The sequence below is a fragment of the Pinus tabuliformis genome, chromosome 4_1, assembly GCF_031772625.1.
Source record: "Pinus tabuliformis cultivar Carrire ecotype Pingquan chromosome 4_1, CPIR1, whole genome shotgun sequence".
NCBI classification, from domain to species: Eukaryota; Viridiplantae; Streptophyta; class Pinopsida; order Pinales; family Pinaceae; genus Pinus; species Pinus tabuliformis.
The window spans coordinates 404,301,698-404,326,515 of record NC_142303.1 but is presented as its reverse complement, the minus strand read 5'-3'; the positions used below and the strand labels follow the sequence as shown (position 1 = coordinate 404,326,515).

At 36.6% G+C, this 24,818-nt stretch overlaps 3 protein-coding genes and 1 pseudogene across 3 annotated transcripts; 2 read left to right on the top strand and 2 right to left on the bottom strand.

Annotated features, from left to right (window-relative positions):
- Positions 1-1,951: 1,951 nt before the first annotated feature.
- LOC149176040 (serine/threonine-protein kinase GRIK1-like) lies at positions 1,952-3,834 on the top strand. Its single transcript, XM_089423014.1, has 3 exons — positions 1,952-3,113; positions 3,199-3,277; positions 3,395-3,834. Exons 1-3 carry the CDS (start codon positions 2,898-2,900, stop codon positions 3,565-3,567), a joined length of 468 nt encoding a protein of 155 aa, XP_089279140.1. The 5' UTR covers positions 1,952-2,897; the 3' UTR covers positions 3,568-3,834.
- A 5,714-nt stretch (positions 3,835-9,548) lies between these two features.
- Positions 9,549-13,048, bottom strand: LOC149176039 (protein DMR6-LIKE OXYGENASE 1-like). The gene is made up of 4 exons (XM_089421324.1): positions 12,842-13,048; positions 12,444-12,595; positions 10,710-10,836; positions 9,549-9,689 (listed from the first exon to the last, which is right to left on the bottom strand). The coding sequence occupies exons 1-4, from the start codon at positions 13,046-13,048 to the stop codon at positions 9,549-9,551; spliced, it is 627 nt and encodes a 208-aa protein (XP_089277450.1).
- A 105-nt stretch (positions 13,049-13,153) lies between these two features.
- Positions 13,154-13,813, bottom strand: LOC149176038 (protein DMR6-LIKE OXYGENASE 1 pseudogene; annotated as a pseudogene).
- An 8,181-nt stretch (positions 13,814-21,994) lies between these two features.
- On the top strand, positions 21,995-22,702 carry LOC149176037 (uncharacterized). The gene is made up of 2 exons (XM_089421323.1): positions 21,995-22,103; positions 22,218-22,702. The coding sequence occupies exons 1-2, from the start codon at positions 21,995-21,997 to the stop codon at positions 22,700-22,702; spliced, it is 594 nt and encodes a 197-aa protein (XP_089277449.1).
- Positions 22,703-24,818: the final 2,116 nt, after the last annotated feature.

Sequence of the window (24,818 nt, the reverse complement as noted above, 5' to 3'; positions counted from 1 at the left end):
ATCTAAACAAGTGCAAAGAAGAGTGAAGTGAATATCTTCAAAGCGAAAACCATGCGATCATAAAACAATAGTGGCAAGAAGAGTGAAGTGAATAGATTTAAAGCGAAAACTTTGGGATCAGAAAACAATAGTGGCATTTGTATTGTACACGTGGAGCAAGGATGGAATGTTTTGTATTAAATGTGTTAACTGTGTTGTAAATGGATTGCTGTCAAATTTGTTCATTTACTTTAATTTTTTCTTGCTTCAATAGAAGCCTTCGTTGCTAAACTAGTTCGTTGAGAAAAAATGGACCATTTTGTCATGTCTGGATAGAAATTATAGATTAAGATGATAAAAACATTCTATTAATAACTAGTCCTAGAGAGAAGTAATAATATTTACGCGGTATTTCTCTTTGAAACGAACTCACCTAACTGCCACCGTGTACAGTTTTGCAACGTTCAATGAAATGTTAGACGATTAAAAAAATAGATCACCACCCACTCCTCCTACTTAATCGTGAACCGACTCGATATTCCTTTGCTTTTCAACTTCTTCTTCAACCGTCCGAGTTCTTTTTCTTCACCAATAAATTCAACCAAACCAGCTCCTTCTTTAGATCACCACCGACTTCAACAGGCGATTCAGCCGTGCTTGCAACCAGCTCCTCTCGCTTTTTAATTTCTTCGACGTTTCTACGGTTTCTTCAACTGAAGGGGCTTTTCAATTTCTTCGAGGTTTCCACTGTTTTTTGAAGACTAACAACGTGATTGCTTTCTTTTTCTACAGTGCATTGAGCCTTATTGTTGAATGTGTCGAGCATTTCATTTTTCCGACTTCCAGTAATTTGGTTACTATCTAATGTAGTTCATCAACATTTTTCGATAAGCACCATGCTTATTGGTAGCACCATGTTGATTGGTTTGCTTTGAAAATTTGGTTACTATCTAATTCATGCTTGTTCTCTTGTAAACAAAAGCCTGTTGAATGAATCTACTACTATTATTTTCAATATCTTGTTCTTTTTTTCCTTCATTTCATTGGATAAATCATAAAAGGTTTTATTCAAGCTTTCATTCTGCCATTTTTTTGTTACCAAAGTTTGAAATATTTACATATTGCATACCTTGTTTTCACTAAAACAATTTGAAGGAGAATACCAATCATTCTCTCTATTGTTGGAAAAATAAAATAGCTTAATATTGAAACTTATCTTCTTTTTACTGTGTTGAATTTGGACTTGCCTCCATCCACTTTCTTAGTTGGGAACCTGAAAATTATTGTGCAGAATATCTTTCATGGAGATATCGAACCCGAAAACCCTCTGGTTGGCAGCAATGGAATAGTTAAGATTTCTGACTTTAGTGTTAGCAGGATGTTTGAGCTAAGAAAGTTGCTCTCTAAGTGCACCTTCCTTTCTGATAGTGAGTGTGTTCTAAACATGACCTCTCAAACTGCACCATTTCATAGTTATAGACAATTACAAATGCCTACTGTTGACTATTGTTAGGTGAGTATTTTTTATTAAATGTTAACGTTGGACAATGAGGATTCAATTACCGGGAGGAAATGTTTTACAAAATCTAGTGTTACTTTGGATGTATACAGGGCAGCAATGATGAGCTTCGAAGGTCTCCTGGTACTCCTGTTTTTACTGCACCAGAATGTTGCCTAGAAGAGTGCTTGAAACTTTGCTAATTATACAAATACTGTCTGCTCAAGATTTGGACAATCGTTGCTGCTAATTTGTACTGTATTCATATCTTCGATGATATATTGTCCATCTTGTTTGTTGATTATATTTTCAATTCATGCTTGTTCTCTTGTAAACAAAAGCCTGTTGAATGAATCTACTACTATTATTTTCAATATCTTGTTCTTTTTTTCCTTCATTTCATTGGATAAATCATAAAAGGTTTTATTCAAGCTTTGATTATGCCATTGTTTTGTTACCAAATTTTGAAATATTTACATATTGCATACCTTGTTTTCACTAAAACAATTTGAAGGAGAATACCAATCATTCTCTCCAAAGTTGGGAACCTCCAACTCCAGTTAGGGCAACAAACCACGTAGAAGCAATTTCCCTCGTCCTCTAGGTTTCATCTTCATAGCTCTAGTACTAATTCTTTAGTGAATTACATTACACACATGATCTTCCAACACCATTTAAATACAATTGTACCACAAAAGAAACAACCAGGAGTCCGTCCCCCCAAAGCGTAAGGAGGTCGATGAGTTTGGACTTATCTTCTTTTTACTGTGTTGAATTTGGACTTGCCTCCATCCACTTTCTTAGTTGGGAACCTGAAAATTACTGTGCAGAATATCTTTCATGGAGATATCGAACCAGAAAACCTTCTGGTTGGCAGCGATGGAATAGTTAAGATTTCTGACTTTAGTGTTAGCAGGATGTTTGAGGTAAGAAAGTTGCTCTTTGAGTGTACCTTCCTTTCTGATAGTGAGTGTGTTCTAAACATGACCTCTCAAACTGCACCATTTCATAGTTATAGACAATTACAAATGCCTACTGTTGACTATTGTTAGGTGAGTATTTTTTATTAAATGTTAACGTTGGACAATGAGGATTCAATTACCGGGAGGAAATGTTTTACAAAATCCAGTGTTCCTTTGGATGTATACAGGGCAGCAATGATGAGCTTCGAAGGTCTCCTGGTACTCCTATTTTTACTGCACCAGAATGTTGCCTAGGAAGAGTGCTTGAAACTTTGCTAATTATACAAATACCATCTGCTCAAGATTTGGACAATCGTTGCTGCTAATTTGTACTGTATTCATATCTTCGATGATATATTGTCCATCTTGTTTGTTGTCAGATTACATTCTTATACTCGACATATATTATATTTTCAATTCATGCTTGTTCTCTTGTAAACAAAAGCCTGTTGAATGAAATGAAAGACCAGAGGAAAGGAAGAAAGGGTCACATGTTAAAGGACAGATACTTCAGTTGTCAAAATAGGCCTGACAATTTTTGTTGCCTGTTTTCAATAGGCTTGACATATCATGGTAAAATTGATGATGTGTGGGAATTGGGTGTGACACTATACTGCATGGTGTTAGGTTCTTATCCCTTCATTGGTGACTCCTTGCAAGGCACATATGACAAGGTAAATGAATCTCTGCTGCTTTTGACTTTTCAGACAGGCCGGATGGAGGGAAATACTTATTTTATTGTTACTGATGGTGGCTTAGATTGTTCATGATCCACTTGTACTTCCAGAGGATATGAATCCAGCACTTGCAAACTTACTCAAAGGTTTTCTTTGCAAGGGTAAGTGACTTTTCTCAATTGAATGTTTTACAGAGCAGATTTTAGTTTTAAGATTTGCATTGCTGCAAATTTTGAAATTCACCATAATAATAAAGCTGCCACTATTGGATTTCACAGATCCGAAGAAAAGGATGAGCTTAGAGGCTGTTGCAAGGCATCCGTGGGTTATGAAGGATTTCATGTCAACTGTGCAGGTTTTGGGGAAATGTGAACAGGATAGCTCCAGATATCATTCTGATCATCATGAGCAAAATGTAGCTTCCTCTGAAGCATTGTCAAAATCAGTTTAACAGGGATGGTTATGGTTTTTATTATTACATATTTCATGGCTGCTTAGTCATGGAAGAGATGTTGTGGTTCTTCAGAAGAGGGGGTTCCTTTGCTCATTGTATTTATGTTGAGTTGCTCTATGATGCTTGTACATTGTATCTGCCTGTATGACTTTCGATATTCAACGGCATGCTTTAGTTGGACTTCCTTCTAATGCAATTGGGACCTCAAAGGAATATTATTTGACAGTTCTAACCATGCAAATAATAATCAAGAATCACATGATATGGTGGCTAATATTCAAACTTCAAACTTTCAAAGCACTTCACTATCAAGAGCTCTGGGGGAATTCTTCAAGATATTGGTGTGTCAGTTGCAGATTATGTGCTAGTAAGGTTGCAGCAAGCAAGTTCAGTGTCTCTGTTGTATAATATTTGCTAGCAAGATGTAGCAATCAAGTTCATCATACTAGGAATTCCCTGGTGTAATTCACAATAAAATAATATTGCAATTTGTGCATCCTCCTTGTAAAAGGATGTGAGGAGGAGGGTTTTAAGCACCTTGTGCATGTAATAACTCTATTTATGATAGCTTATTTTTTACGGCTTTGTGCAACCCATTTTCAAGCTAGGTTGGTTTCCAGTACAAATATCTGCAGAGATCTTGGCCATTTCAAATTGATCTAGAATTGGTCAAGTTAGTTTTCTTGTAGTTGAATATTATAAAGACCTTTCCTTTTATGGTTGTGGTACACAACTTGACGAGTGTAACAATAGAAAAGCAAGCTAATTGTGTGGCCAGGTTTTTGATGGTAGTGATGGAACTATCCCTAAATAAAATGGTTATATGGGGCTTCATATTTAGATTGTGATTTTTATTCTTATCTATTGATGATGCATCTGTATATTCACAAACGAAACCCAATAGATTCGTTGCTGATTTCTTGGAGGTGATGGTTTCTATAACAAGATGATTGGTACCAGAAAGCCACCAAAGATGCGAGTTTGAATGGAGGATTTTGGGAAATCTCTAAACTGATTTTGTCTACTCATTTGCTACATGGCTAAGTTTGATCAGATTTCCAGTCGGTGCTTATACCAATCCATTGAACTAATAAGAAGGCATTATGGTGTTGGTATTAAATGGCTGATTGAACTGTGGAACCTTGCTTGTGGATTGAGTTCGATTCCTTTTATATTGGCCTCTATTATTTAGTTATTGTGCAAGAAGCACTGGTAAGGAATCAGTGCTTCAATTTATGCAGTGATGTATGAATAGCCATTTCATGTTTTAGCTTGAAATTGCAATATCCATCTTTGTCTGAGCTTCTAATTTTAGGCTTTTTCAAGTGGGGTTAAAGTTCAGCAGTGAAGATGGTTGTATGTTAAGGCAACCACTAAAGTTAAATTTCTTGAGCCATGAATAATCAATTGGAGCCATGTGCAAATCCCTGGGTGATTTTGGCAAAAAAGTATGCGCTGTCATGACATCTTAACCAAATTAAAGTCCTCGTGTTTAGTTGTTTGCCCCTCAAGGGCCACTTTAATTGTTCAAGTGGGCTGCTTCTTGTGTCTGATTCCTAGGCATTGTAATGTTTCTATCTGAGCTTTAGAACTTGGAACTCAGATAGTGAAGATTGCAGATGAAGAGAGTTGAATGGGGAGATGCTGGAAATTTCGGGTATTGTACAAACTTGAAATGGTAACTCGTAAGTCAAAATTGAAATCTATATTACAGTTTTTGTATTCATTATGTATTCAAAACCCACTGTTTTTCAATTTTTAATTACACAATTTTTTTCATGTTTAACTTGCATCTAGAGTGAGATGTTATGTTGTGCAAGGAAAGGAGACTTGGCATAAATGGCAGTTGCGTGTAATATTAGTTTTGAATGTGCTAGATTGTTGATACTGAAAATAATATTTCTTACACTTGGTGTGCATTTGGTCGTGATAATGTCCATTGATATTTTGTACCAGTTTTTTGGTGGTTTGTAAGTTCAATGCATTATATCTTTAATTGCGATGTTTTTCGAAATTTCCATTTTATCATTAAATTCTTTCTATTCATTTGTCGAGGATTTGGTAAATTAATATCTAACATTAAGAAAAATAAGATTCACAAATCATTTTTGTGAGCAGGTGGAAAGGCATGACCCCTTTTTTGAAAGTTGCAAGCGTAGGCATGTATGCACAAGAAGAAGATCTAGAGCTGATGTTTGAGACATTTCTGAAGCACTGAATACAGATAATGAATTTGGCATGCTTGCAACATTTAAAGTTGACAAGTTTTTGGATTCTTTCCAATTCTTTGGATTAGAATGCCGACAACCATTTTCTAAGAATTTTCTATCCCTGGGCATGTTCTTGTTTAGTCCATAATTTATGTTTTAATTTGCTAAATATGCAATGAAATATAAAACAAATAAGTAAGCCAAATCCCCTTCAATCAATGTTCTAAAAAGGTGTGAGCATTGTGAGTCATCTGCCATGCTCCAGTGTTTATGTTATTGAAAAAACATAGAATGACTAAATGTTGAACCAATTGTTTCAGTTACTAGGCTTTTCTATCCGTTGAAATTCCTGCAATTACAGTTTTTTGACCCATAGGCTTCCCTTCTGTATATAGACCTGATCAAAGGCACTCTCCTTGGATGTGACATGCTTGAGATTAAAATCTTGAATTGAGTCAACTTCTGCCTTGCTTAACATGACAAAGCTTTCCACCCCCAAAGCTATGATATTTTTGCTTGAGATTAAAATCTTGAATTGAGTCAACTTCTGCCTTGATTAACCTGACAAAGCTTTCCACCCCCAAAGCTATGATATTTTTGTCCCTTTTCTTCACCAAGTGTTTGCCTGTTGTGAACACAACCTCTACATGCAGATTGCTCTCTGTAGTTTGGTTAACAAAAAACAATTTTCTACTTAGACCAGGAACGTAAAAAAGTGTTTTTGAACATAAACTTTACTAGTTAGATGTAGTGTTAAAGACCACCACAACAAATGTCAAAGCAATTTGTAGTGGTAACTAAATATCTCTTGCTTGCGTTAATAGAGAACATATCATGGGCGATTTTTTAAAGAACATATCATTAGCTTACTGTTAATGCATTTAAAAGATCGTATTACAATTTTGTTTCAATTTCCTTTATGTTTTCTCTTTTTTTCTCTTTCAATTTCCAGTTTTTAAAGTTGAAATGAGCTCTAGTATACAATGCTATGTATTGACAAACACGATAAGACCTTTATCTTTGACAAAGCTTTTTCTAAATTAATAGATTTCTAACATTTGTTATCTATAATTTTTACAACAAAATTTGTGAGCATTCAAGTTGTTTGTAAATTTCATATATCAGTGAGAAGAAGAAAGAATTGAAGCTTTGGTAAATCTCAAGACTTCCAAATCTAAAGCTGCAACCAAAAATCTTAAGGTATAAGGAGTGTGCCTATAAATATTGGTACACATTTAGGAATATTTCTATAATTCTGGTCATTTACAACATTTAGAAAAAGTGAATAGACATGTTGATATTTAGGTCATTGACCTAATGCACACACTATATGAATAATGGATTTCCGCACTTTATGCCTTACGGCGTTTCCTTTGCAACATTTGGTGCAAATGCTAGTTACGCGACATTTCTCTTTGAAACGAACTCACCTAACTGCCACCGTGTACAGTTTTGCAACGTTCAATGAAATGTTAGACGATTAAAACAATATTGGGCGTTAGATCACCACCCACTCCTCCTACTTAATCGTGAACCGACTCGGTATTCCTTTGCTTTTCAACTTCTTCTTCAACCGTCCAGTTCTTTTTCTTCACCAATAAATTCAACCAAACCAGCTCCTTCATTAGATCACCACCGACTTCAACAGGCGATTCAGCCGTGCTTGCAACCAGCTCCTCTGGCTTTTTAATTTCTTCGGCGTTTCTATTGTTTCTTCAACTGAAGGGGCTTTTCAATTTCTTCGAGGTTTCCACTGTTTTTTGAAGACTAACCATCTGATTTTGATTTTGAGATATTTCTGAAATCTGCAATAAACATATAGAATACTTTCAGTTTCTATTATTCTTGAATTCCTAGTGCTTAGATAATACCATGGCTCATTCTGGATTTCACTTTTCTGGGCAGATGACATTTATCATGTTGATGAATCGGCTCATTGGTTTTGACTCGTAGACTGCAGAATAGAAGATACTCATGCAGAGGTTTGCAGATTTTATGTCAGGACTCTGCGCGCTGCCAATTAAGCTTCCTGGCACTACTTACACGAAGTGTTTGAAGGTCACACCCACAACCCAAACCAGTTCGAAAAGGAAGTTAAATAATGTACAAAATCTACAAATCATTTGAAAAATCAAAACTATATTTACAATTCTGATTTCATTTATATCTAACATGTTCCTATTGAAATAAGAAATAGTATTTGAAAAATCAAACCTATATTTACAGTTCTGATTTCATTTATTTCTAACATGTTACTACTGAAATAAGAAATACAATTTAGTTGCAAGTAAATAAATATCTATTTGGCCATCACTATATTATGAATATCTAACAATATTTATAGTTATCTAAAAAATTTGCAGTTTTAATGCTTCAAGTAATATTGCAGGGCCGAGATCATGTGACCAAGACTCTAACAAATATTATTTCTGAGAGAAAAAGGCTGGGAAGAAGGTCTGTCAACACGGACTTCCTGGATAAAGTGCTGGAGTATCAAGCAGATCATGACGACGAGGAGTTTAGCGATCTTGTCATCGTCGATTTCCTCTTTGCACTTCTCTTGGCAGGATATGATACCACTTCCATCGCAATGACCATGGCTGTTTAGTATCTCACAGAGAATCCCAAAGCTCTTCAACAACTGAGGGTAAGTTCCAAATTTTGTTTCAGTCTCATCAGTCTTGTCTATTATTATTGCAAATATCATAATAGTGTGGATATAATTCAATGATAGATGTGCAGATCTAAGTTAATATGGACTGATAAAAAAATTTGAAGCATAATTTTCTAAAAGATAATTAAGATAAAGTTTGCATATTTTTTGACAAATTTATATTAATTTTACCGTTACAATTCATATACAAAAATTAATTTTGTAAACAAGAAAACTGTATGGATTACACGTCTGGATCAAAATAACCTTTTTAAATTGTATATTGTGCAAAGAGAACACAAAGCTATCCTTCTCGCTAAAAAACAGAAACAGGAAAAGATGTTAAACTGGGAGGACTACAAATCCATGGAATTTACACGAAGTGTAATGATCTTTAGATCCTGACCATTTCAGATTTATTTGAGGTTCACTGGCATATTAAAAAGTTCCTCCTAACCTTTGTGTGCGTTGAAACAGGTGATAAAAGAGACATTGCGCCTGTCAAACGTAGGACCCTTTTTGTTTCGAGAATGTGTACAGGACACAGAAATCAAAGGTAGAATAGTACAAAGTCAATTAAATTTTTTTAAGTTTGAAAAAAAATCGCTTTTTAAGTTTGAAAAGGGGCTTTTTAATTTCTTCGAGGTTTCGACTGTTTTTTGAAGAGGAGGTTCAAATAAGGCACATGTCAAAGCAGGCACATGTCAAAGCATGTCAATGCTCTTGTACATGCAATTGGTCAATTAGTTACCTAACGGTAGATAGGTCGGTGCTGTTTTGTGTTCTAATTTAGGCTAGACCATTGGTTTTTTGATAGTTGAGAGTAGGTTTAAATGTGTAAAGATTGGAATTGAAAATAAAATTATGTTCAATAGTTAAAACTATGTAATCATCTTTTATTCATCCAGAGGGCAACGGGGTTATTGTAAGGTCCAGTGATAGTGATAATGTTGATAATGGCTCCCTTAAATCAAATTCAACAATAAATTTCATTCACCATTGTTCTCTGCATATTCAATTTTGAAATGGTCCAACACTGTCTTATTCTTTAATTCCTGGCTCCAGAAAATTCTCATGAATTCTCCAAACTTATATCCTTTTTACCAAGTTGGATGCTATTCATCAACCAGGGACGCTGCAGGGGCAATGAAGGCATCCTCCGAGGGACCATAAAACATAGGAATTGATATATGTGTAGCAGATGCATTTGTTACTGCTCGATGTTCCACACTTCTGAATCTACCATTGCTCACAACCTGACAAATTATTAGCATTAATAATAACATTGTCAAATTCCCATTGCTCACAACCTGATAAATTATTAGCATTAGCATTAACAATAACATTGTCAAATTTTCAGGAGGAAATAAAGTATTGGATCTGCTCTTGCTCTTGTTAAAGACCTGTAGTTGATCTCCCATATGAACAACGAAAGCGTTGGGTATGGGTTCTACAGCAACCCACTTTCCATTTTTGAGTACTTGCAGACCACTCACCTAGCCTTGCATTAAAATAGTGATGCCACGTGCATCTGAATTGACCTAGCCTTGCATTAAAATAGTGATGCCACGTGCATCTGAATGGTGTGGTGTGCCAAGAGTAATATCCGGTTTCAGGCATGGAGGATAGTACATTATATCCATGAGTTGGGTGTGTTTTTCGAAGATTCTATCCAAGTAACTGGAATCGAGCGCTAGAGCTTCAGAAATGACAGCCAACAACCTTAAAATCAGAGCTCTCACCTTCATAGCTTAGTTGCCTGTGATCTCTCTGTATAAAAGCATATGCAAGATAAGTACTTGTTGTTGTTGCAATATCGTTCCTCCAGAGTTTGGACTTCTTTTAGTTACCCTCTATTGAATCTGGCATTCTCGGTCTTCCACGAGCATTTCGAAGAATTCTTTGGCAATTTCCATCATGCTTTTCATGGTTCCTTTTGGTACGCCATGGTTCACTATCTGCACTCACTTAGATCAACCAGAAGATATGTGGCCATAAAAAATAAAAGTACATACCCTCAGATATGATACTTGAACCAGTCACTAGATCTTATTAACACATCAGACTGACATTAAAAATATAGATTAAATAATCCTACAACTCTGAAAGTAATAGCCTCAAAAACGTCAGGAATAGAAAACTGATAAGAAATATTCTAGAATATCCATGGCAAGCTTAATTTGTAACATAGGGACTTTTTGGTGTGCGTAGAGGATAATCTAGAGATATTAAAACAAAAGCACTGGCAAGAGAAGGGGGATCGAAGTATGATGTACCTTGAAAAATCCATATTCCTCGCACGCATGGCAGATTTCTTCAACTACCCTTGTTCTGTTGGGGCCATCCAGGTCCTGGAGATCCACCACCAGAATGCTCTCAGAGTAAGACACCTCAGACAGACACCTCAGACAGGTGGGGGCATTCACTGGGAGGCAGGATATATCTATATTGAACTTGAAGATGATTTATTCCATTGGACAACAGCTTTTCGACAGCATTCACATCTTGGGTCAGGACTTCTTCCATTGTAGACGACATATTTCTTTCTTGAGTGCTGTAAAATTGGCAGTGGCACCTACCTATTGCTGTGAAAAACTAAGCTTCGACTCGCACACCAGAAATAGGATATCGGATGATGGGCAAAAGAAGAGTGAACATTTAAGTGCGTGCGTGTAGATCTCTGCAAATGAATTGAAAAGACATCCCCATGTTAAAGTTTTCAATATACACTATACAGTTTTACTACTATTTTTTACTCTCTTTCTTTTAATTTTCAGAATCGAAAGAGAGGATGAATTGCGTTTAATAAATAGCAAAAGAATTTAAAAGAAGAATTATAAATTCTGATTATGTCGTTCAAATTCACGGCAAGAGCCAATTGGCATCGTTTTCAATTTTCTGAATGTGCTACGCATGGCTGTAGCGGTGCACAAGTTAGCCCAAGCAGTGAAGATTTCACAAGAGTTGCAGGCTTTGGAAGACAAGTCAGAGTGGAAAATGAGAATCCTTACAAGGTCTGGGCCATCCCCATAATGTACAAAGTTCGAATTTTAGGCTATATCAATGGTTTTGTTAGGGTTTTTGAGGGGTTTCGGTGGATTTTATTTTTGTTTATTTGCTTCTTTGGGTTTCTTCAAAGACCATGTAATAATCTTGTTGATGGTAGAGCTATATGCTGGTAACTGTCCCTGGGCTTGGTATTTGATGTTCTGTAAACTTGTCTGCTTTTTGATCTGGATCTATGTTGCTCTCGATGAGCTCTCTGTTGATCTCTGTAATTGCAATCTGAATATGCACTATACGGTTTTGCTATCTCATTGTTATGGTTTCTTCCGTAAGTATTTTTAAAAATGACACGTTTCACGAAATAGTTTTGGTTTCTGGTGTCACATAGACACTTTTTTTGGTTCAACTATTCTGTAATGGTCCCCTGCATAAGGGGGTTGGGTTTTTACGTCAGGTCTCTGTATCGTAGGGTTTGTTCTGTGACTGTCGTACTTGTCATTAATGTTGTGTAATGGGTTTCTGCATGTTCTGTTTCGAATCGATACTTTGGTAACATTGGGCTGGTTCTACTGTTTGAGCACTAAATGTCTTCATATAAGGCACATGTCAAAGCATGTCAATGCTCTCGTACACGCAATTGGCCAATTAGTTCCTAGCGGTAGATAGGTCGGTGTTGTTTTGTGTTGTAATTTAGGCTAGACCAGTGGTTTTTTGATGGTTGAGAGTAGGTTTCAATGTGCAAAGATTGGAACTGAAAATAAAATATGTTCAATAGTTAAAACTATGTAATCATCTTTTATTCATCCAAAGGGCAACGGGGTTATTGGATGGTCAAGTGATAGTGATAATGTTGATAATGGCTTCCTTAAATCAAATTCAACAACAAATTTCATTCACCGTTGTTCTCTGTATATTTGATTTTCAAATGGTCCAACACTGTCTTATTCTTTAATTCCTAGCTCCAGAAAATTCTCATGATTTCTCCTAACTTATATCCTTTGTACTGAGCCGGATGTTGTTCATCAACCAGGGACGCTGCAGGGGCAATGAAGGCATCATCCGAGGGGCCATAAAACGTAGGAATTGATATACGTGCAGCAGATGCATTTGTTACTACTCGATGTTCCACACTTCTGAATCTACCATTGCTCACAACCTGACAAATTATTAGCATTAATAATAACATTTTCAAATTCCCATTGTTCACAACCTGATAAATTATTAGAATTAGCATTAGCATTAACAATAACACTGTCAAATTTTCAGGAGGAAATAAAGTATTGGATCTGCTCTTGCTCTTGTTAAATACCTGCAGTTGATCTCCCATATTAACAATGAAAGCGTTGGTTATGGGTTCTACAACAACTCACATTCCATTTCTGAGTACTTGTAGACCACTGACCTTGCCTTGCATTAAAACAGTGATGCCACGCGCATCTAAATGGAATGGTGTGCCAAGAGTAATATCCGGTTTCAGACATGGAGGATAGTACATTATATCCATTAGTTGGGTGTGTTTTCCGAAGATTCTATCCAAGTAACTATAATGGAGCCCTAGAGCTTCAAAAATGACAGCTAGCAGCGTTAAAATCAGAGCTCTCACCTTCATAGCATAGTTTCCTGCGATCTCTCTGTATAAAAGCATATGCAAGATAAGTACTTCTTGTTGTTGCAATATCGTTCCTCTAGAGTTTGGACTTCTTTTATTTACCCTCTATTGAATCTGGCATGCTCGGTCTTCCACGATCATTTCGAAGAATTCTTTGGCAATTTCCATCATGCTTTTCATGGTTCCTTCTAGTACGCCATGTTTCACTATCTGCACTCACTTAGATCAACCAGAAGATATGTGGCCATAAAAAAGAATAGTACATACCCTCAGATATGAAACTTGAACCAGTCACTAGATCTTATTAACACATCAGACTGACATTAAAAATATAGATTAAATAATCCTACAACTCTGAAAGTAATAGCCTCAAAAACGTCAGGAATAGAAAACTAATAAGAAATATTCTATAATATCCATGGCAAGCTTAATTTGTAACATAGGGCCTTTTTGGTGTGCATAGAGGATAATCCAGAGATATTAAAACAAAAGCACTGGCAAGAGAAGGGGGATCGAAGTATGATGTACCTTGAAAAATCCATATTCCTCGCACGCATGGCAGATTTCTTCAACTACCCTTGTTCTGTTGGGGTCATCTAGGTCCTGTAGATCCACCACCACAATGCTCTCAGAGTAAGACACCTTAGACAGGTGGGGGCGTTCACTACGAGGGAGGATATATTTATCTTGAACTTGAAGATGATTTATTCCATTGGACAACAGCTTTTCAATAGCATTCGCATCCTGGTTCAGGACTTCTTGCATTGTAGATGTCATATTTCTTTCTCGTGTGCTGTAAAATTGGCAGTGGCACCAGGGAAAATTTTAAGAACCCCCCCAAAATTTATAAATATAATAAATGGGTGAATCTCCATGGTATATAGGAAAAATGGAAGGCGATTTTATCAATAATATAATATGTATATAGAATTTTTTGGCGAATCTCTCACCAGGCATGGCGAATATTTTACTCAATTATAAAATCTTGTAAGATCTTGGCAAGTCTTTCACTAAATAATAAAACTTTGTAAAGTCCTAGTGAATCTTAGCATAGGCTACATGCTGGTTTAATTCCCCCATTTAAATAGGCTACATTCAACGTGAATACCATGGGTCAATACCATGTGCCATTTTGGTGAATACCATGGGTCAATACCATGTGCCATTTTTATTTTTATTAACTCTAATATTAGGGTTAATAATGGTTTTTTGCATGGTATTAATAACAATCTAGTTCATGGTATTTGTCCCATAGTATTTTGGCCATAGGTTTCACCTCGTTTATTTATATTTTTATTAATTTACCATACCTCTTTTACAAATATGGTATTTGGCCCATAGGATTCACTTAAATAAAACCTCTTTCTTAAGCCTTCATAAATAGAATGAGGGTTATGGACTAAATATAAAAAGAGGTTTTACTTATTTATGATACGTCTAGTTTATTTATATTTTTATTTATTTACCATACCTTTTAAAGTATAAAAAGATGTTTTATTTATTTACCATACCTCCACTTTACTTATATTTTTATTTGTTTACACCCTTACATGTATATAAGGTGACTTATGGAGTAAATATAATTATTTATTTATTTATTTACCATACCTCTCATTTATTTATATTTTTATTAATTTACCATACCTCTTTTATAAATATGGTATTTGGCCCATAGGATTCACTTAAGTAAAACCTATTCTTGAAAATGGGCAAATGGATTCACTTAAATAAAACCTATTCTTGAAAATGGGCGAATGGAAGGTTGTAACTCCTAATTTCAAGGGCTAAATTTACTTTTTTTACCCTCTCCGTTAAAATAAGGTGGGCTATTTGAGGTGATTTGTAAAAATGTACTATGATACAAAATATTCGCCCACTAAAAATTTAAAACCCCTTAATTTCGCCAAAGGGCGAACATTCGCCCCTAAAATTATCCTTGAGTGGCACCTACCTATTCCTGTGAAAAACTAAACTTCAATTCGCACACCAGAAATAGGATATCAGATGATGGGCAAAAGAAGAGTGAACATTTAAGTGCGTGCGTGTAGATCTCTGCAAATGAATTGAAAAGACATCCCCATGTAAAAGTTTTCAATATACACTATACAGTTTTACTACTATTTTTTACTCATCTCTGCAAATGAATTGAAAAGACATCCCCATGTAAAAGTTTTCAATATACACTATACAGTTTTACTACTATTTTTTACTCTCTTTCTTTTAATTTTCAGAATTGAAAGAGAGGATGAATTACATTTAATGAATAGCAAAATAATTTAAAAGAAGAATTATAAATTCTGGTTATGTTGTTCAAATTCATAGCAAGAGCACTTCTGGGCCATCCCCATAATGTACAAAGTTCAGAATTTTAGGCTATATCAGTGGTTTTGTTAGGGTTTTTGAGGGGTTTCGGTGGATTTTATTTTTTTTTATTTTCTTCTTTGGATTTCTTCAAAGACCATGTAATAATCCTGTTGATGGTAGAGCTATATGCTGGTAACTGTCCCTGGGCTTGGTATTTGATGTTCTGTAAACTAGTCTGCTTTTTGATCTGGATCTCTGTTGCTCTCAATGAGCTCTCTGTTGATCTCTTTAATTGCAATCTGAATATGCACTATACGGTTTTACTATCTCATCGTTATGGTTTCTTCCGTAAGTGTTTTTAAAAATGACACGTTTCACGAAATGGTTTTGGTTTCTGATGTCACATAGACACTTTTTTTTGGTTCAACTATTCTGTAATGGTCCCCTGCATAAGGGGGTTGGGTTTTTATGTCAGGTCTGTGTATCATAGTGTTTGTTCTGCCACTGCCATACTTGTCATTAATGTTGTGTAATGGGTTTCTGCATGTTCTATTTCGAATCGATACTTCTGTAACATTGGGCTGGTTCTGCTATTTGAGCACTAAATACGTTCACATAAGGCATATGTCAAAGCATGTCAATGCTCTCGTACACACAATTGGCCAATTAGTTGCCTAACGGTAGATAGGTCGGTGCTATTTTGTGTTGTAATTTAGGCTAGACCAGTGGTTTTTTATGGTTGAGAGTAGGTTTAAATGCGCAAAGATTGGAATTGAAAATAAAATTATGTTCTATAGTTAAAACTATGTAATCATCTTTTATTCATCTAGAGGGAAACGATTTTATTGGATGGTCCAATGATAGTGATAGTGTTGATAATGGCTCCCTTAAATCGAATTCAACAACAAATTTCATTCACCGTTGTTCTCTGCATATTCGATTTTGAAATGGTCCAACACTGTCTTATTCTTTAATTCCTGGCTCCAGAAAATTCTCATGAATTCTCCAAACTTATATCCTTTGTACAAAACTGAATGTTGTTCATCAATCAAGGACACTGTAGGGGCAATGAAGGCAATGCATGGTCGATTTCTTCAACTACCCTTGTTCTGTTAGGTCCATCCAAGTCCTGGAGATCCACCACCAGGATGCTCTCAGAGTAAGACACCTCAGACAGGTGGGGGCGTTCACTGGGAGGCAGGATATATTTATCTTGAACTTGAAGATGATTTATTCCATTGAACAGTAGCTTTTCGACAACATTCACATCCTAGGTCAGGACATCTTCCATTGTAGACGACATATTTCTTTCTCGACTGGTGTAAAATTGGCAGTGGCACCTACCTATTGCAGTGCAAAACTAAGCTTCGATTCGCACACCAGAAATAGGATATCGGATGATGGGCAAAAGAAGAGTGAACATTTAAGTGCGTGCGTGCAGATCTCTACAAACGAATTGAAAAGACATCCCCATGTTAAATTTTTCAATATACACTATATAGTTTTACTACTATTTTTTACTCTTTCTTTTAATTTTCAGAATCGAAAGAGAGGATGAATTACGTTTAATAAATAGCAAAAGAATTTAAAAGAAGAATTGTAAATTCTGGTTATGTTGTTCAAATTCACGGCAAAAGCTAATTGGCATCATTTTCGATTTTCTGAATGTGCTATGCATGGTTGTGCGGTGCACAAGTTAGCCCAAGCAATGAAGCTTTCACAAGAGTTGTAGGCTTTGGAAGACAAGTCAGAGTGGAAAATGAGAATTCTTACAAGGTCTGGGCCATCTCCATAATGTACAAAGTTCGGAATTTTAGGCTATATCAGTAGTTTTGTTAGGGTTTTTGAGGGGTTTTGGTGGATTTTATTTTTGTTTATTTTCTTCTTTGGATTTCTTCAAAGACCATGTAATAATCCTGTTGATGGTAGAGCTATATGCTGGTAACTGTCCCTGGGCTTGGTATTTGATGTTCTGTAAACTAGTCTGCTTTTTGGGCTTGGTATTCGATGTTCTGTAAACTAGTCTGCTTTTTGATCTGGACCTCTCTTGCTCTCGATTAGCTCTTTGTTGATCTCTTTAATTGCAATCTGAATATGCACTATACGGTTCTACTATCTCATCGTTATGGTTTCTTCCATAGGTGTTTTTAAAAATGACACATTTCACTAAATAGTTTTGGTTTATGATGTCACATAGACACTTTTTTTTGGTTCAACTATTCTTTAATGGTCCCCTGCATAAGGGGGTTGGGTTTTTATGTCAGGTCTCTGTATCATCGGGTTTGTTATGCGACTACCATACTTGTCATTAATGTTGTGTAATGGGTTTCTGCATGTTCTGTTTTGAATCGATACTTCTGTAACGTTGGGTTGGTTCTACTATTTGAGCACTAAATGCGTTCACTTGGCCAATTAGTTGCCTAACAGTAGATAGGTTGGTGTTGTTTTGTGTTGTAATTTAGGCTAGACTAGTGGTTTTTTTATGGTTGAGAGTAGGTTTAAATGTGCAAAGATTGGAATTTTAGGCTATCTAAGCGGTTTTCTGATTAGACCCATCTCCAGTATCTCATGGCAACTCAAGCTCAAGCCTCAACAAGCAACTATCAAGAGCATTCTGAGTCTTTCTCCACCCCTAGTTAAAATGCCACTCAGTTCCTATTGCGTTAGCTCTTTTAAGTCATTCTCTTTCCTCTCCATTTTCAATTACAAGCCCACCTTGAATCGCATAAAACATTCATACTCTGTCAGTGAATGTACACCCGATTCAATAATCCACAACTTCAACACCTTTTAGATCACCTTCAAAAACCTGGGTATTTCTCAGTTGATATATGCACAGCACAAAAACAACATTCTCAAGGATGTGGGTAAGCAAACTCTGTTAATGGCATCCATGCTCTTGTTCACCTCTCTGATTCAGCAAGTCCAATTGACACCATCTTTAGCAATTACCCAAATCCTGAACTCATACTTTCAATCCAACATGGCCTCAAAAGAGCCAGATGCATACAAACATTAAGACCTTAAATTATTTACAAAATGTAGGCCACCATTATACCATTTAATGGGAGAATAATGAGTACCCATCAACATCATTACCATAGGTTTCTCCCATAAAATGGTTTTGGGGTCAATGTCAATAGTGAAAATATCATCTACATAATAATCAACATTTTTTATATCCACTTCTCATGGGATTGAATTTGAAGAGGCACACTTGATTCTTTAAGACAACTTAAGTACATATAGGTTATAGTTTTAATGTTATAGTTAATGTGTTAGGTATTAAAGTTTATGTCTTGTAACATTTTAGGAGTTACAATGTGTTTATGATGAGAGTGTACTAGGGGTCATAATTTTTAGAATTCATTGTGTTAAAAATCATATTGCACTATGGTTTACTTAATAATAGAGTTATTCCCTTAAGGATTATAAGGTAATAAATGCCATTTTTTCTTAATGGTAATAGTGTTTAGTAGTTGTATTTTGGAAGGGTTTGGAATTCTCCAAGAGTGATGAAAGTATATTATGGTTTATATGGGATATGGGACATATAAGTATTTTGACTTTCATAATGGTTTTTGGTTAAGACACATTGTATTTGATATTATAGTGACCATAGTGGTGAAAGGTTACATTAATAAAGGGAAAAAATTAGTGGGGCTAATATATAGTGCAATATATATGAATATCTAATAATAAATTCATTATAAGTATTTTTATTCTTCAAGAAAGTATTATTTTGTTGTATTTGCATTCTTCAATTTATGCCTTACGGCGTTTCCTTTGCAACATCTGGTGCAAATGCTAGTTTAAACATTTTGATGTAAATAAGAATGTACGTAATTCACACAAGCCTGCTTCAGATTGAAATTTAAGACAATGTTTAATCCCATAGGAATTTTTTTTACAACTTTATTTCAGGTGGAAAATTCATAAAGCAAGTAAAGCAATCCAAATTATGATCTCATTATGAATTCTGTAGATGCGTATGTAAATGCTTCAATGCACAATACGTTAATATATGTATGTTTTGTTGGAATTTTTTTTTTTGTTGTTGCCAAATCTCAAATTTGTTACTCAAATTTAAACCTTGGAAATCATATAAGAAGCTATGGAAAAATAGAACATCAATTCATTAATGAAACATGGAATATTACAGATCTTTTACAAATTTCTCCTTATATTTATTAATTCGAAAATAAGGAAATATAATTCACGTCATAATTTGTTTTGAAAACAAATGTTACAGTAGCTCAAATAATAATAAATATGCAGAACCACAATCGATATTCTTGTTATATGGTTATTTAAAAACACAATCAATTCACTAAAATTAAGTCATTTACCAAAGCCAAGTTCGTGGTATAATAAATATGTTTGAGTAATTAACTCAAAGAAATTACTCTATCATAGAATCAAGAGTATTAACAAATATGTTTGAGTAATTAATTCAAAGAAATTATTCTATCATAAACTCAAGAGTATTAACAAATATGTTTGAGTAATTAACTCAGGGAAAGTATTCTACCATAAAACTTAACTCTAATGTGATGCCTGCCTTTTCTTTTTTAGTGTTCACCTAAGTTGTGAATGATGATGCTGCAAAAACAAATTCAAAGTCTGGTCAAACTCAAACTCATCTACCGAGTTCCAGTTGGCTAATAAAGAAAATCTTTCATGGTCAATGTTGTTGGGACAATCTACACTCACTAATGCAGGAGCATCTGGCTGACAGGGCAAAGACAAAAGCAAAGTTGACATGGTTTCTGAAGAGGACGGAGAAAACAGTTCGCTGGATGGATAGTATATCTGTTTTTATTTTACTTTACTTTTTTTTAATTAAAGTTGCCTAAGAATAATGTAATGACTTTTAATTAGGAGCAGTAGTAATTAGTTAGAGTCGTTGTTTCCAGACAGTTACATTACTGTTATAACAACATGAAAAGAAAGTGTACTAGCCAACTATGAAAAAGTTCCACATAAGAAACAATTGATGTAACCAACAAAACAAACCAACAACAGTTAAAATAATCATTTGAAAACAGTGTTATTAAAGGAGGGAAACAGGCCCATTACATGGTTCGACTGTGTAAGAAATTAATAGAGAGAAAGAAATATAATTATTCTGTGCACGCACAATCCTACAACGTCCTCAATGGTTGTGTAACTTTTGTTAATATTCTATTATGTGAATAATGTCAATGTACTGCTACCGGTTCTGAACCAGGAGAAGAAGATAGACAAGTTGGACGAAAAGTAACAGCACGAATCAATATAACCAGAAAATTGAAAGACCCAATCTATTCCATTATTAAATTCATAAGGTTATAAAAATACGACCGCCCAAATTCATCATACATTACATACTATCCAAAGTAGAAGACTGAACTCAGTTTACAGTCGTGGGAAATCAACACTAAAAGCAAATAGAAGCCAATTCCCGTAGGACCCAATTCATAGCCAACATTGTGCCCAACGACCAGAGAGTTAAGTACAGACAGAGAGCAGCCTAAGTCTAGCAAAGAAATTTCAACCCAATAAAATCGAAACATCTATACAAGTAAGCTACCAGACCAACAGAGAAGCTACCCATGTTTGCTCGAATAGCTGAGAGCTCAGACACCGAAACCCTCGAGCGGTTTCACCTGCAAGAGAACAACCAAAAGTGGTTAGGCTCCAGGAAACAATACGAATAAAGTGAAAAGTAACGGAAAAGAACAAGAAACGAACCACAGTGTCACAATACCTATCTGACGAACCATAGCCACGACTCTACCACGAAGTTACCCTCCTGCTCACGAAGGATCCGAGACATAAGATACAAGTAAAAGAGAATTGCAAATATTCGGCATAGAACAGAGACTTACCGAAAGAGATGGTAGAGAACCCAACGGAGAATGCCGCTACAAAACTGCCGAAGTCTGAGGAGAAGCTGAACCAGTACTGAAAGAAATACCACCAAGAATTACACAGCTATCACATAACTTAAACCCTCATAAAACACAGACAGCGACGCATGGAGGCGGAGGCCCACTGAAGCAGAGCAACTGTAACCGCTCACGAGACACAGACAACAATGCATAGAGGCGGGGACCCATTAAAGTAAAACCCCAATTCACAGTAACAGCCAACATGCAAGCCGAAGAATAGAGTTATGCAAAACTTACCAGAGTTTTAATAAATCGCCGGAAGAACAGAAGCATTCCAGGCCGAGACCTAAACGACCGAGGCCGAGAAGGCAACCAGGAGCACATAACCAGTAAACCAGGCAGACAAGCCTTAGGAAAAATCCAATGAAAACCACAGAAGCTACAAGGGATCGCCGAGAGCTCGTAGAGCAAATGATCGGGAGAAACAACGAGAACCAAATGAGCGCGAAGGTGTAAAACCCCAAACCAATGCAGGTTTTTAGTATCCCGAGGAGGAACAGATGTCCATCGGGCAAGCAACCAGGGTACAATCACCGTAACTCTAATCAATACAGCACAGATTAAAAATCAACCAACACATATATTCAAAATCCCTATTATTATTATATTCATTGCTGGTACATAACACCATCAGCGCATTGGCAGCGGGACCATGTGGGCTGGCCCCATCAAGTGGTATCAAAGCTGAATTTTAAGGAAACAGAGGAATATGGAAGTAAAAAGACGAGGACGTGGAAGAGGTGCACGTAGAGTAGCAGACGATGGCCTGAGGGAACAGTTGAGAATCCTTACTACTCGCTTGGAAGCAGTAGAGGCAGGTAGAAGAAGAGACCCCGAAATTGGGGATGAAAGTGAAGAAGAGGCAGGAACTGCTACAGATGGATCATAGGAAGAAGCCCCAGAGTTAAGACTGTTGAGATCGATACTGTTAGCTAGCAGCAAACCCAAACCCGAGATCCTTAACTGTGATGGTAGTCTGTCCGCAGATGTTTTGCTGGATTGGGTAAGCAAATTAGATAAGCATTTTGAAAATGAAGAGATCAGTGAGGACAAAAGAGTTAGATTTGTTGCGACAAAGTTAAAAGGACACACCGCCTTATGGTGGTATAGTGTCCAAGCGGACAAGAGACGAATGAATCAGCTACCTATAAGAAAGTGGCCAAGGATGGTGACAAAATTGAAAGGCAGATTTTTGCCTAAAGACTACCAGGTCGAACTTTATCGACGAGTGCAAAATTTAAGGCAGAAGGGTACGACTATGAAAGAGTACACAAAGGAGTTTTATCGTGTAAATTTGCGGGTTGGTTATACGAATGATACTCTAGAAAAAATAGCGAGGTACATGAATGGCTTGAGACTGGAAATACTAGATGAGATCAGTATTCTCTCTCCACGAAATATAGAAGAGGCCTTTTAGAGTGCTGTAAAGGCTGAAGAGAAAATTAACAGGAAACAAAATAACAGGAGAGAGCGAGGAAATGGCAGAGGATGAGGACAGTCCTATGGCAGAGGGAGAACTGGCACTAACAGCGAAGAAGGCAGCAGTTCTAGAGCTTCAGGGACAACAAAGAAGGGAGATAGCACTAGAGGAGGTCGACCATATTATCGGGGAAGAGGAAATGGTTGCGGAAGGGGGGACTAATGTCTAGTGCTACAGGTGCCATAAGCGGGGGCACAGATCCTTCGAATGCCTGGAAGCTAAGCATGCTGGCCAGAGGGGAGCATTTGTTGCACAGCCTGAGGAATCTAAAGCACAGCCCCGGGAGATAGAGAACGTGGCAGAAATAGGAGAGGCTTTTGTTTTGAACAAAGTATTGTTCAAGCCAGCCAAGGAGATGGCTAAACAGACCCAACAAAAGGCGTTGTTTCGAACAGTTTGCAAATCACACGGAAAGTGTTGTAAATTGATCATAGACAGTGGAAGTACAAAGAATTTAGTTGCCACCGAAATGGTGGAAAAGCTGGGATTGAAGCGGCTTAAGCATCCCACACCTTACAAGGTGTCGTGGCTACAGAAAGGCCACCAACTATTAGTTGATGAACAGTGCAAGGTTGAATTTCACATTGGAAAATACCAAGACATGGTGGTCTGCGATATTATGCCAATGGACGTATGCCATATACTGCTAGGAAGACTGTGGCAGTATGATTGGAAGGTGATGCACGATGGGAAGACGAATTGTTATAAATTTGTGAAAGATGGGGTCAAACATATGCTTGTACCCATCAAGGAGGAGGATGCAGCAGAACCAAGTGGAACAAAAGCATTGTTCATAGGAGGAAAATAGTTTGAGAAGCAGATTGAGGAAAATGAGGTCAATTATGCGATTGTAAGGAGGGAAAAAATGATGTTGCTGAACACAGAAAAGTTGGAATTGCCTACAGAGATTCAAGAGCTGTTAAAAGAATTTAAAGACATTCTTGTTGACGATCTACCAGATAAATTGCCTCCCAAGAGGAGCATTAGCCATCATATCGATTTTATACCTGGAGCAAGCTTACCGAACAAGGCATCATATAGAATGAGCCCGAAAGACAACGAAGAGATTCGTAAATAAGTGCAGGAGTTGCTGGACAAGGGACTGATTAGAGAAAGTTTGAGCCTTTGTGTGGTACCACTAGTACTCGCACCTAAGAAGGGTGGAGAATGGCGAATGTGTACAGATTCGCGAGCTATTAATAAAATCACTATTCGGTATAGATTTCCCTTACCCAGAATGGATGACATTATGGATTGTCTTAGCGGAGCAACTTATTTCACGAAGATTGATCTGAAGAGTGGTTATCATCAGATAAGGATTAGAGAAGGAGATGAGTGGAAGACAGCTTTCAAGACCAACGAAGGGTTGTACGAATGGCTGGTCATGCCATTTGGATTAAGCAACGCTCCTAGTACTTTTATGAGATTGATGAACGAGATTTTAAAGGAATTTATTGGCAAGTTTGTGATAGTTTGCCTTGATGATATCTTGATTTTCAGCAGAACGAAAGGAGAACATCTTCAGCATGTTCGAAGGGTGTTAGAGAAGTTACAGTAGAACAAACTGCTGATAAACATAAAGAAATGCACTTTCCTACAGAAGGAGCTGGTCTATCTGGGGTTTGTAGTTGCAGAAAATGAATTGAAAATGGACCCAAAGTTGCAGCAATCATAAATTGGCCGTCACCGAAGAGCTTATTTGAGGTACGTAGTTTTCACAGACTGGCAAGTTTTTGTCGGAAATTTATTAGGAATTTCAGTGAAATCTGCGCGCCAATGCTAGAGACCATCAAAAAGGCCAGTCAGCCTTTTTGTTGGACCAGGGTGGCAGAAGACAGTTTTCAGCTTTTGAAGCGAAAGATTATGGAGAGGCCAATCTTGAGGCTGCCTGATTTTAATAAACTCTTTCGGGTTCGGTGTCACGCAAGTGGAACAGCTATTGGTGTTGTGCTCAGTCAGGAAGACAGACCAGTGGCATTCTTTAGTGAAAAATTGAATGAGAGCCGGCAGAAATACTCCTCATATGACAAGGAATTTTATGCCGTGGTCCAAG